At 34.3% G+C, this 13,477-nt stretch overlaps 1 protein-coding gene across 32 annotated transcripts in view; it reads left to right on the top strand.

The window, feature by feature from the left end:
* Positions 1 to 13,477, top strand: part of BAZ2B (bromodomain adjacent to zinc finger domain 2B) — a 335,625-nt gene that overhangs the window by 308,640 nt on the left and 13,508 nt on the right. For 25 of the 32 annotated variants that reach the window (XM_056793926.1, XM_056793916.1, XM_056793915.1 and 22 more), the window contains 6 exons: positions 4,857 to 5,512; positions 5,983 to 6,256; positions 6,606 to 6,761; positions 7,124 to 7,284; positions 11,838 to 12,148; positions 12,539 to 12,674. In XM_056793926.1, the coding sequence (XP_056649904.1) occupies positions 4,857 to 5,512; positions 5,983 to 6,256; positions 6,606 to 6,761; positions 7,124 to 7,284; positions 11,838 to 12,148; positions 12,539 to 12,674 (1,694 nt within the window). The remainder of the gene's footprint in view (positions 1 to 4,856; positions 5,513 to 5,982; positions 6,257 to 6,605; positions 6,762 to 7,123; positions 7,285 to 11,837; positions 12,149 to 12,538; positions 12,675 to 13,477) is intronic. The other 7 variants (XM_056793933.1, XM_056793932.1, XM_001366402.4 and 4 more) reach the window with 3 other exon arrangements.

The raw sequence follows: 13,477 nt of genomic DNA, 5'->3' as shown, positions 1-13,477 counted from the left end.
TTAAACCAGGGAGGATCAGGATGAAAGAAATGAGTTAGGAAACTGGTATGGTATTTGAGTGAAATAATAAATAATAGGCAATCCTCCAGATCCCCTCATCAATAAATAGTCTAAGTTAAGGAATCACATTGAAAAAGACAACCTAATTCATAAGCTAACACATTCTAATTGGAAAGACAATGGGCAAAGAACTACAAACATGCAAATTATATATAGATATCTTATATAGAAGATAAGCATATATTAAGTACATATATTTATGTATACATGAGGTAATCTTAGAGGGAAAGCACTAACATTAAGAGGTATAAGGCCTCTTGCAGAACATGTTACATTTGAACTAAGACTGGAGAAAAAAAAGGAAGAGTATTCCAGACATGAAAGATAGAATCAGGAGATGAACTGTCATATTCAAGGAGCAGCTTAGAGACCACTGTAGCCAAATGATAAAGTTTGTGGAGGAAAGTAAAGTATGAAAAGGCTATAAAGATAGGAAGGAGTCATAAAAGGCTTTAAACATTAAACTAGATTTTATATTTAATCCCAGAGTTAATAGGAAGCCACTGGAGTTTATTGAGTAGGGAGAAGATATGGTTGGGCCTGAATGTTAGGAAGATCACTTTTGTAGCTGAATGGAGAGAGAGGGGAAACCTGAAAAAAAAAGAGTCCAAGAAGAAGACTGCTTTCTAAAACTAAAAATTATTCACTGATAAGCTGCTAATTTGCATCTATGGATGGAGTCAGTAAGCCTGGAAGTTGTTACACTAATGAAATCACGAAAACAAACCAAAAAAAGTTGATATGAGGGAATGAAAGCCAGAGTGGCAGCTTCATCAAAAGAAAGAAAGGAATGTGTGTGAGAGATTTTTCAGGGAGGACCGAGCAAAGAATTGGATATAGGGTGTGAAAGAGAATGAAGAATAGAAGATAATCGTAGGTTTACAAGCCTAGCTGATTAGGAAAATAGTCATTTCAGCAGCAGTGAGAGTATTAGGTAGAGGAAAAGTTTGGGGGAAAAAGATGATTTGAGTTTGGGGTTTGTAAGATGTCTGTGGGATATCAAGTTGAAGACAACTCAACATAATTTTACACTCTGATATTCATTCCCTGTTACTTGACTTTGCACTATCATATATATATAATATCCCCCTTTGAAAAATTGAATTACTTTGTGACGTCTTATTAAACAATATTATTATCTTCAGACAATTCCCAATTTTTTTCTCACTGGAATTGTTTCCTATTTGTCTTCAGAATTTCATTTTTGAAATTTCATTCTTCCTGGCTAATATATCTCTGTAGAATTTTAGTCATGGGATGAATCCTCCTTTCTTTTCTTCTAAACCTTTTCAAATTTGTTTTTCTAAAATGTAGCCAGACTGTCTAACTTTCCTATCTTTTATCTATAACATTCTCTGATATCTAAGTTGGCATGGTTTTGACCATCTAGTAGATTACAAAAAGAAAGCCTAAGGGGAAAAAGGATAGAACCCTCTATGATCTGGGCAAATGAGGGCTTGCATTTTATACAGTGTGTTGTGGAGAGCTTCTGGTAGTTTCTGAGCACAGGAGTCTGTGATCAGAAATATGTCTTCAGAAGAGGATTCTAAATGATCAACAGAGAATATAATGAAAATGGGTGGTAGGGATGCCAATAATATAATGATTACCATAATCTAAGCAAGAGATGTGGAAAGCCTCTGGACTAAAGTCACTTTATGTGAAAAAGAGAGGGCAAATATCAACTGTATTTGGCAGCTGACTATATATGGTGATGGATTAGAGCACAGAGTCAAAGATGACTTGAACAATTTGAATTTGAGAAATGGTGGAGCTATCAAGAGAGATAGGAAATTCCAAAATTAAGGGAGCAAGTATAAGCAAAAATCAAGTGTAAGCCAACCTCATGAGAGCCAGATGCCAAGAGATAAAAGATGAAACCCAGACAAAAGGATAAATTGGAAATAAGTGTTAAGAAAAAATACAGCATGGAGGCATATGGAAATAAGTCCCTCTAGAAGCAAATAGTTGATTGAGCAGGTCATTCTACCTCATTTTGAAGAAATTGTCTAACATGGTAGTCATTTTCAACTGGGCATCATAACTGGGTCATATAAAAGAATGCTTAAGCCTTGACACTACTCTGAAAAGCACATCCATACATGTACACCAGGAAGCCCTAACAAGAGACAAAGATTTCTTCCAAATATGGATTAGACAAAGCTTTAGTAGTTGAAAATGAATCAAAAATCTATCTAATTATGTGGAGCTATTTGTATTCTATTACACTTAAGTCTAAATTATGTGCCCTGCCTAAATATTATACTCTTTAAAATGCCTGCATAATTTAAGTATAAAGAAGCACTAATTCATATAAGGTTCACTTAAAAGAAACATAATTTTTTCAGATGTGACAAAAACTTAGATATAACTGTACACCTGGCAGCAACTTATTCAAATTGTATGACAATACTGAAAACCCCCCACAATATTCATAATGCCAGTCTTATAAAATTGACCCCATAAAATACTGCCAAATGTCACAACCAAAATGACTATATTTAGGGGAATCAGTGGTAATAAGGGCATGATAGTACATGTTGAAATCAATAGCGGCAGATAAATATACCTTTTGGAAGCATTACAGTTTTGGACTTTCCCCCAAATCTTTTTGAATGATTAAAACAAATATCTCATGATTTAAGCTTACATAACTTAGAACTTTTACGATTTCTTAATTTTTTCTATTGTTGAGTTGTTCATTGTTGTTCTTTATTTGTCTGATTCATTGCCAATTCTTTATGACCCCATCTGGGGTTTTCTTGGCAAACATATTAGAATAGTGTGCCAATTCCTTTTCCAGTTCATTTTACAAATGAGAAAACTGAGGCAAACAGGGTTAAGTGATTTTCCCAGTGTCTGTAAATGTCTGAGCCCAGACTGGAACTTAGATCTCTCTAACTCCAGGCCCAGCACTCTATCTAATCCATCACCTAGCTTCTGTTGAGTTGTTCTGATATCCATAAATATTAAAATAAGTCCAAAAGTTGCTACATCTTTAAAGAGATCAGTTCATATTTCAACTCATAAAAGATTTTAAATATTAAAAAAGAAAAAAAAGTTTTATGAATCTAAAAGCTTAAAACAAAAAAATTTTAAACCAACTCTAAAAGGATAATGTTACAATTATTAATTCTAACCTATATCTCTCTGTTATTCATTATGGTGACTTTTTGTTTTTCTCTTTCATGTGTACCTTTTTATTCCTTATGATTCTTTCTCCTTGTTATCACGCATATCCCAACCCTTTGATCCCTTAATAAATATAACACTCTCTCATTTGTATTTCAAGTACTTCCTGGTTTTCCTCAAACTCTCTCCTAAGATCCTGACAGGTTTGACCTTCTCTTTGTTTCCTCATTATCTGTCAGTTTCTACAGATATTTTTGTCTCCCAAAGCCCTTGTGTAAGCCTGGTGGTTGTAGTCTAGAATAGAGAGCTGAAGCTAACTAACCCCAGAGGTGCAGTGTGAAGATAGGGCAACAGTATAGGATTACTTCTGGGCAGTGTGGATCTCTTGATGATACTCAGAGCTCTAATTTTCATCAAACAAAGGGTCTTACTTTTGAATCTTAGAATTATTATTTTTTTTAAATGAAGTACTTAACATGCAGACAGCAAGTTCTTGTCCTTAGTGAGTACCAGTGCCCATTAGGGGCCTCTTACATTCTTTTGCCTCAGATCTCTTGAAGTGAGAGTTATTTTCCATTTCTGTAAGTAGTTATTTCTAGCCCTCCTCTTCTAGTAGGAGAAAGGGTAATCAGGTACTTAGACTTAAAACTTAAGTGGTTGATTATATCATGATAAAAAAGAATCACCAAAAATTCTTCTGAAGAGGACTTGTGATGCCTACACATCTATGTGTGGGTTAAAAGTTTTATTCCCATAATACATGTAAAGTGCTATAACAATTCACTTTCAAGCAGTATAGGAAATAATTTTCTTGTACTCAAGGTAAAAATGTACCCAGTACTCATATTTACTTTGAGCACATTTTAAATTTTTATTAATTATTATCAAAGGACACATTATAACTGTCAACTTTTTTTCTCATTTGTAATTTTTTGATGATTGCTTTATTCATTCATGAAATCAAGAAAAGGGGTACTAAATGCAATTTTAAGCATAGAAGGACCAACAACTGCATCATATATATTTAAATTTCCCAAATTGTAACTTCAGTACTTATACTAAAATAGGATCCATAAACATGTGCAAGCAGTCCCAAAGACAGCTTTATGTGAGTGATGGTAGCAACAATATTCTGGCAAGATTGTGAGCAAAAAAGATGAATCAGAAAGGATTAGAAGTAACTCTTTACATTTAATAGTAATTAGCAATATTTTAACAAGTGATGTATATGTATATTATTTTCTAACAGCTTGCTCTATTATAAAAAATAATCAAACATAAAATGTTTTTTTTACCATAGAGTCAGTGATAAGAACCAAAAGGATAAGAGATCATTTTACTGACTTATTTTTTTGGTTGAATATACTCTATGTAATAAGATTAACAAAATATCTTAACCATGCTTGGGATTAGAATTTTTTTTTAATTGAACTGGTCAGCAATGTTTTTAAAGATAAAGTGCTTGTCATTTTGTTCTAATTTTATCCAAACTGTATATTTTTCATTTTAATGGCATTATTGGTGTTTCCTTAGCCTCTTTAATGTGGAGTTGTAAATAAACTGTTAAAAACATAATATGTTGAGTATTAATGATGTTGATGAAATGTAATTATAGAGCAAGTTAAATATGTAAATGGCACTTTATGATTTTTTCTCTCATGTAGGTCTAGAAGAAATTGCAAAAGAGAAAGAAAAATTGAAAAAAGCAGAAATTATACAAATCAAAGAAGAAATGTTTGAGACTTCTGATGACACATTAAGCTGTTTAAGTACAGGCCACTGTGAGCAAAAAGAAGATCTTAAGGAAAAAGACAACACTAATCTGTTTCTACAAAAGCCTGGCTCTTTCTCCAAATTAAGCAAATTGTTAGAAGTAGCTAAAATGCCTCCTGAGTCAGACATTATGAACCCTAAACCAAATAGTAGTGCAGCCAATGGATGCACATTATCTTACCAAAATGGTGCAAAAAATTCTCTCTGTAATCTTCAACCAGCAGTATCACAAAGCAACAAGGAAAAGGCAGATTCTAACCTATTTAATCCAGTCTCAAGTGGCCAAGGGAAGTTTTACAGCTCTCCATTAATTGCCAATGATCAATTGTTAAAAACCCTAACAGAAAAGAATAGACAGTGGTTCAGCCTTTTACCCAGAACACCCTGTGATGACACTTCCCTTACCCATGCAGATGGATCTGCTTCACTAGCTCCTCATTCTCAGCCTCCTTCTAAATCACCTTCACCTGTTCCATCACCACTTCTTGGGTCTTCCTCTGCACAGAATACAATGGGCCTCAGTCCATTTGCTTTATCACCACTTCAGGTTAGTTACAGTAGCAATAATTCTTCTATTGTTTTACTTTTACTCCTACTCTCCCTGCATTATCAGTTCAAATACTACCCTTTGCCCAAACTGAAAACTAAAAAGAGAATTGAATGACACTTTCATAAACATTTACTGAAAGTACATGTAGATTCTGAAACCAGAACACCTGACCCCCCTCCAGAATATTTGGTTCATACTCCCCAAAGTTACTGCTATTTTTTCTTCAGTTACTTTACATACCTATTGATATTATTAAGTTTTAAAATTTATATGTAAAAAGATGATGTTTGATTGAACACCTTCAGCCCTTGACCATTTTTACTACTTTGAACTATATGTTTAAATGTGTATATTGGTTACTATATAAATATGGAAAAACCATTTTCAGAATTTGACAAATAAGTTTGGATTTTCTATCCCTTCTACTAAGCTTTCTCAGTAATTTTCTAATGTTTTGGTATTTATAGATGAAGAGTGGATTACCCATAATGGGACTTCAGTTTTGTGGATGGCCAACAGGAGTTCTCACTTCAAATGTTCCTTTTACATCTCCTTTACCTAGTCTGGGATCAGGGTTGGGATTGTCAGAAGGAAATGGTAATTCATTCTTGACCCCAAACGTTTCTTCATGTAAAAGTGAATCACCAGTGCCACAGAATGAAAAGGCATCTTCAGCTCTCTCTGGAACAGTTGAAGTAGCAAAGCCAGTAGATTTTCCTAGTCCAAAACCCATTCCAGAAGGTAGGCATGTTCAGATGGTTTTCGTCCAATGATTTTTTTTTTAATGTCTATAGTCTACTATAATAACCCAAATATACAGGACACAATAAAATACAGGCTACACACCTGAAATGGGCTCCCTGGAAATGAAAAAAAAGACTGGAAAGATGTTGAATAATATCAGAAGTTATTTTCATGTTCTATCCTGATTTGGGGGGAGAAGGGTTAAATGCAATCTTTATCTGATTCAATATGGTAACTGAATCTCTAAATATGGTTTTGTGTAGTTGGTAAGTCTTTTGATTTGCATTATGCTAGAATATCATATTCAAAATGTTTGTAAAAGATTTACATACTTATTTTGACTTAGAAATGCAGTTTGGTTGGTGGAGAATTATTGACCCAGAGGACCTAAAAGCTTTGCTTAAAGTGCTACATCTCAGGGGGATAAGGGAAAAGGCATTGCAGAAGCAAATACAGAAACACTTGGATTATATTACTCAGGCCTGCATCAAAAATAAGGATGGTATGTAAATAAATAATTTTCATTACTTTGCTTAGGAAAATCTAATACATTATTTAAATGAAAAATCTACTGGAAAATAGCTTCATTCATTAACCAAAGACCGGTTTTGATCTTTAGGACAGTTTTACTCAGGAAAAACTACTAACATCAGATTGGAATACATATTTTACAATTCTTAATCATTATCCACAGTTTATATTTGAACAAAAGACATTTCATGAAATAAATTTTATATAAAAAAGAATAGTAATTCATTGTTTAAATTGGATACAGTGGAAGTGACTTTTGGGGGAGGAATCCTGTACTTATGAAATTTAAAAACAGTGTCCTTTTTTTAAAAAAAATTTCATTTTTAAATATAGTCGCTATTATTGAAATAAATGAAAATGAAGAAAACCAAGTAACTCGAGATATTGTAGAGAATTGGTCGGTGGATGAGCAAGCAATGGAGATGGACTTGACTATTCTTCAGCAGGTAGAAGATTTAGAAAGAAGAGTTGCATCAGCAAGTTTACAAGTGAAGGTAAAAGGGACTAAAAACTATTTTCAAAACATCACTAAATAATTATATTGCAAATAAGTACTCATTGTGAAGGCGTTAACAGCAGAACTTTTTATTATGTGTGGGTTTTTTTCTACTTTAAAAACAACATTATGGAGGATGTTATTTGATACTTGGTACATTCAAATCAATGTAATGAATGATGAGCCATATGGATGGGAAGTGATTTGGGGAAGGGGTAGTTTCACTAGGATACTGTGTGTTTTAAAAATTTGTACCCTGGGGACTTCATTTCCCAGCGTTTTTTACTCTTCCTGGGGTTCCCTGGTCTTGTGTCATTGTGTTGCACCCTGGTGTGGGTTTGTTTATAAATTTGCTGACACCCATACTTTGGTGTTTGGGGCTTTTTTTTTTTTTGGCTCCAGTGAGGCAGGTTTTGTGAGTTTCTGGCTCTTTGTTTTGCTAAGTTGGCTGAAGGAACCCCTTTTCTCTCTCACTTTGTTGTTATTAAATCATATAAAATTAAATACTTGTAGTATGCATTAATTTTTAGTCTTACAATGATGAAAACCAACGCTAGATATCAAGGGATTGAGGAACAAGAGAAATAGAAAGAAGCAACTTGAGACAATTTTAGAAGTCTGTCAGTGACTCAGATAAGAGAATAATCTGAAGGAAGTAAAAGAGTCAAGGAAAGAAGTGCAGTTTTTTGTTTTGTTTTAGATTAGAAAGGAACTGAATATGTTTGTAATGGAGGGAAAGGCATCATTAGAAACAGAAATATGCCTTGAAAAACTATAGGAATATGAAATGTATTAGGTTTTAAGCCTATATGCAGGAAGCATGCTTTATTTATATCCCCCCCCCCCCAATCCTACATACATTGACCATAGTAGGTGCTCAGTAAAGATTTTGTTTTCTTTTTTTTTTAATGAATGAATGACTTTCAACTTTAAATTGTGCCTACCAATCAAAGTCAGCAATACATACATTGGAGACATAATATGTTGGAATGATGCACTCATTTATCTGGCATCATCAGGGTGTGTGCTTTTTCAAATTTGTAATTTTTCCAAATAAAGCTTTGCATTTGAAGAACTTTTTTTAAAAAATCTTTAATTCTTTTTAATGGAAAGTATTTTTAAAATGTGTTACATATTTACCTGATCTTATAAAGATGGTATGCTGAATACAACCTTTTCTTGATTACTCGAGGTTATTATTAGGAATATTAATCAAAGACCTACTCCACATAAAGTTAACTTGACCAACATCATTTTGATGCTGTTAATAAGTTACAAACCTCACATGCAAAAGTAAGAGTACCCTTCTATAATGTATTTCAGGCAATCTGATGAGCTCAGCTTATAAGGCTCTAGGGAGGCCTTTCCCTGAAGAACTTTAGTGAGAGAAAAACCCATAAAACATTTAATTCTACTTTTAGGCAGTTCTAATGGTTAGGAAGTTTCCCTTAAAAATGTATTATAGATCCTTCTTCTTAACCTCTGACATAAAGAACAAGTTTAATTCTCACTTCCAGTTCGTGGCCCTTTAAATACATAACAACAGCTAGCTACGTGGTATTATTCCCTAAATCTCTTCACCAGGCTAAACATCCTCAGTTCCCTCAACTGATAGGCATACAGCCCTTACTCATCCTAATCACCTTCCCCTGAACCCTCCAAGCTATCAGTGACCTTTCTAAAGCGTGGCAACCAGAACTGAACATAATAGTCTCTAGATATGGTCTGGCCAACACAGATTATGAGGAGGTGGTGACCCTCCCTGGGCTTAGACACTCTGACTCTCTTATTGCAGCATAAGATCTCATTAATTTTTTTCAGTTTGCATGTTTCAGTGCTGACTTATTTTAAGCTTTCATAATGTGTAATCACACACACTTCTAATCTCAGGTGTCAGAAAACCAATTTTAAATTCTTATTGTCTAAGAATATATTTATATTTATAATAATTGATGCTATGAAACTAACCTTCCCTCACAAGATTATTTCCTTTAGTCGCGTTGTCATTGAATCAATTAATGATCCTTAGAGTGGGGTGTGCCCATATTGTATCATTGGCTCTAAATATAATGAGAAATTTGGTACTATTGAGTTGTCAATAATTGTTTATTCCTACACTAAATAGCTATAGATTGCTGATTCCTAGTTGCTCTACTATTTGAATTCTTACAGCTCAGAAGTAAGGAATGAATGAGTCCAGGCATCCATAACCTATTTGATCAGAAAACTCACACCTATACATCATTAATATATTCTTTTTTCTTCTTAAACTCGTTTCTTCTATCCTAATAACAACTTGAAGACAGGTGGCCAAGTGTTTGACAAATGGAGTTCAGTGACTTGGTCTGGGTCACCCAGTCTAATGCCATATTTGAATCGAGGTCCTCTCAACTCCAGGCCTGATACTCTATCTACTAAGCCACCTAGTTGCCCATGAATTTATTCTTCAAGAAAAAATTAGAAGACTCCTCATATGGCAAGCATCAAATAACATCCCCCAAAATAAAATGATTGTATTTTAACATACATGAAGTGACTTATTACTGATAAGGAGATCAAACTTGAACCAGTTGCCTGTGTGCTATCAGTCCACTGACTTATTTGAGCAAAGATCAAAATCAATACAAAACTAGAAAAAATAAGAATGAGAAAAAATATGCATGCAATTAACAAAATTATTGACACTAAAAATGTGAAAGTTGCAAGTCTTCCTGTTTTCTTCTAATACCCTTATTGAAGATGTCTTTCTCTATGTATATGTAGATTATTCTTATAAAATATATTTATAGAAGATGGGCATCTCAGGGGCAGCTGGGTTGCTCAGTGGATTGAGAGCCAGGCCTAGAGATGGGAGGTCCTAGGTTCAAATCTGACCTCAGACACTTCCCAGCTGTGTGACTCTGGGTAAGTCACATGACCCCCATTGCTTAGCCCTTAACCACTCTTCTGCCTTGGAACCAATACACAGTATTGATTCTAAGATGCAAGGTAAGAGTTTCCAAAAAATTTTTTTAAATTAAAAAAAAGAAGATAGGCATCTGGGTCACTATTATTGTTTTCTCCATCTCCTTTTTTGGTTAGTGCTTGTGTCTGTTCTTTTTTATAGTTGTCCAAATCTTACTCTCAACCATCATCACTTCTTGTTGCTCTCAATGTCTCTCAAAGATGTGGTGTAGACACAATATTTTTGTTATGGAGTGACTTATAAAAAAATTGTACTATTAATACATTTAGATTATTATCTCCATTGATCTGAACACTGTACTGCTATTTATGTAGCTTAAATTATTTACCTTAGATTTAACTAGCTTTTTTAGCAGCCATGTGATATAATAGCCTTGTACTGAATTTTGCTCTTTACAAAACTTTCCAGTTTCCTTTTTTCACAAACAGCTATTAAGCTAAGTCTTTTAATTCTGCGATTAATTTAAAAACTAAATGGATTTCATTTTTTCTAATTGTATACTTACTGTTCAAGTGTTGTTAAGGAATTTTTGAATCCTAATTATGTCATGAAATATGTATGTTACTCTTTCCAGCTGTCTGTCTTCTATTTGATAATCATGCCTTTGGGTTTTCCAGGTTACAGGTTTTGGTGAAATCATTCTGGCTTCTAGTGGCTTCATCCCACCCTCTTCTGATGTGTTTAACACATATTTAATAACCCATTCTAAAATTTTGTGATGTTAAAAATAGAATTATCTTACCCTTTATTACAAGCAGCATTTGTATATATGTACCTTTAGGATTTGTAATTTCTAAAAAGGTGGTATGACACCCAATAGGAAAATGTTTGACAGCTCCATGTATTTGCCTGCTCTCTCTATACTCATATAAGCGGTTTAACTTTTCAGCATTGTATCTGAAGTGTGACTGTTGGGGCTAAGGAGCAATTGGTGCCAGTGAAGGGCCCTATGCCCTCTGAGTTGAAAGAAATGGAATTTGACACTGGTTTTGTCACTGACTCCTGAAGTAACTTTGCTTAAGTCATTTAACTGCCTCTGCACCTTAATTTTATTGTCTATAATATGTGGAATAATAACTACACTACTCACAAAAGGACGAAATACTATAACATAGGTAGAGTGATTTGCAAACTGCACAACCCAGTACATATCACCTATTTTTTAGCATTGTAGTTTTTCCAAAGGATTTAATCTCTTTCAGTATCTCAAAGGATATGTTGATGGCAGTTTTAGAAAGTACAAAGAGGTAAACAGTCTGACATTTGAAAGTGTTAAAAGGCATCCTAAGCATCCTTCTGACAATGTAGATCCTACCCAGAGATTCCAAAGGAGTTTTCCTTTTCATAATCCCATGAACTTAGTATTTCAAACTGCAGTCTTGTTTAAAGCTTTGATTACATTTTTAATATTTTTCCAGAGTGGTGATGGATAGGTATTTTTTTTCACACTTTCCATTTTTGTTTTCTGGCTAGCATTAGGAAAGCACAAGGTAAAAGCTTATTAGTGATCATTCAGCTTTGCTGTTGACTGAAACTCCCAGGCTTTGGTAAAGGAAATAAAATTCTCTTTTCTCTTGGCGATATAGGGTTGGATGTGTCCCGAACCCGCATCAGAAAGGGAAGACTTGGTATATTTTGAGCATAAGTCAGTTACTAAATTGTGCAAGGAGCATGATGGAGAGTGTCCTAGAGGAGAAGAAAGCAGTGCCAGTCCTCTAGAACGGAAGAGTGACAACCCTCTAGATATAGCTGTAACCAGGCTGGCTGAGTTGGAGCGGAACATAGAGCGAAGGTATCTGAAGAGCCCCTTAAGTACCACCATTCAGATCAAACTGGATAATGTGGGCACAGTTACTGTCCCTGCTCCTGCACCATCCATTAGTGGTGATGGTGACGGGTAGGTTATTGAGATTAACTTGACAAATTATTGTGCTTCTTTGCTAATTGGAGCCTATTTTCTATTGCCTGTTATCTATGTATCTTCTTGTATGTCTGTGATCCATATGGATCATGCTATTCTGCATGATGCTTTGTAAAGATATTTTTTTTGTTCTGTTTGTTGATTATCCTGCAAAGTGATCTTCCATTGACCTGGTTGTGACTAAGCTTTGAGGCACGTAGCCACAGTCTGTGCACTACATCCAATTTAGTTGCTTAAACCTTATACTTATTGGCTGTATACGTGTTTTTGTCATTGCTTGGCTTTCAGTGTGATGATGATTGTTTCACATTCAGAACCCCATAAATATGGATATGACCTACTGAATTTCTCTATATTTCAATGCAGAATTGAAGAGGAGATTGCTCCAGGGCTCAGGGTATGGAGAAGGGCATTATCAGAAGCTCGCAGTGCTGCACAGGTAGCTCTGTGCATTCAGCAGTTACAGAAATCAATAGCATGGGAAAAATCAATTATGAAAGTTGTAAGTGTTTTTACTTAAGAAATACTATAACTAATTTTATTTTGTCCCATTTTTTAATTTTCAGCTCTCTTAGCTTAATCATGAATTATTTATTATTGTCTAAATGTTATATATGTTGTACTTGAAAGTTTTGCATCCTTTGTAAAAGCACAGGGTAATTTGACCTATTCTCTCCAAAGATGTATTATTTCTAGTCTTCTTGATGAAATCCACCAAGCAATACCTTTTTTTCCTTGTTACAGAATGGTTATGTACATATAGTCTCTTTTTTATTGTTTAGAAATTATCAAATTACATAACATGACATTTTCTTATGGATAGTACTTGTTGACTGACATATTTTAGAGGTCCCTCACTTTCTAAGGTGAGAGAGAAGATAAGATGTAAGGAATATACTTATACAATCTTCAAGATTTTCATTATTTCCAGCTCATGTCCATATCCTCTCATGTTATAGATGAGGAAGTAGAGAAAAGAAAATGATGCATGCAGATAGCAGGTAGCAGAGTGAATTCAAACCCAGAACTTCTTATAGGAAATTCAGCACTTTTTTCCACTGTACCATAACTTGGAATTTAGCCTTAGGGGGCAATTAGTTGACTGAGTGGATTTGGTTCAAAGTCCTATATTCAAATCTGGCCTCAAACACTTCCTAGTTGTGTGACCCTGGGCAAATCACTTCTACTCCCATTGCCTAGTCCTTATCATTCTTCTGCCTTAGAACCAATACACTACTGATTCTAAGATGGAAGGTAAGGGTTTAAAAAATTTTAGCTTTGATCTTAAGACATCCAGTTCCAAAT

Source organism: Monodelphis domestica, chromosome 4 (assembly GCF_027887165.1).
Source record: "Monodelphis domestica isolate mMonDom1 chromosome 4, mMonDom1.pri, whole genome shotgun sequence".
NCBI classification, from domain to species: domain Eukaryota; kingdom Metazoa; phylum Chordata; class Mammalia; order Didelphimorphia; family Didelphidae; genus Monodelphis; species Monodelphis domestica.
The sequence above is the reverse complement of the archived record's forward strand: the minus strand, read 5'-3'. Positions and strand labels throughout refer to the sequence as shown.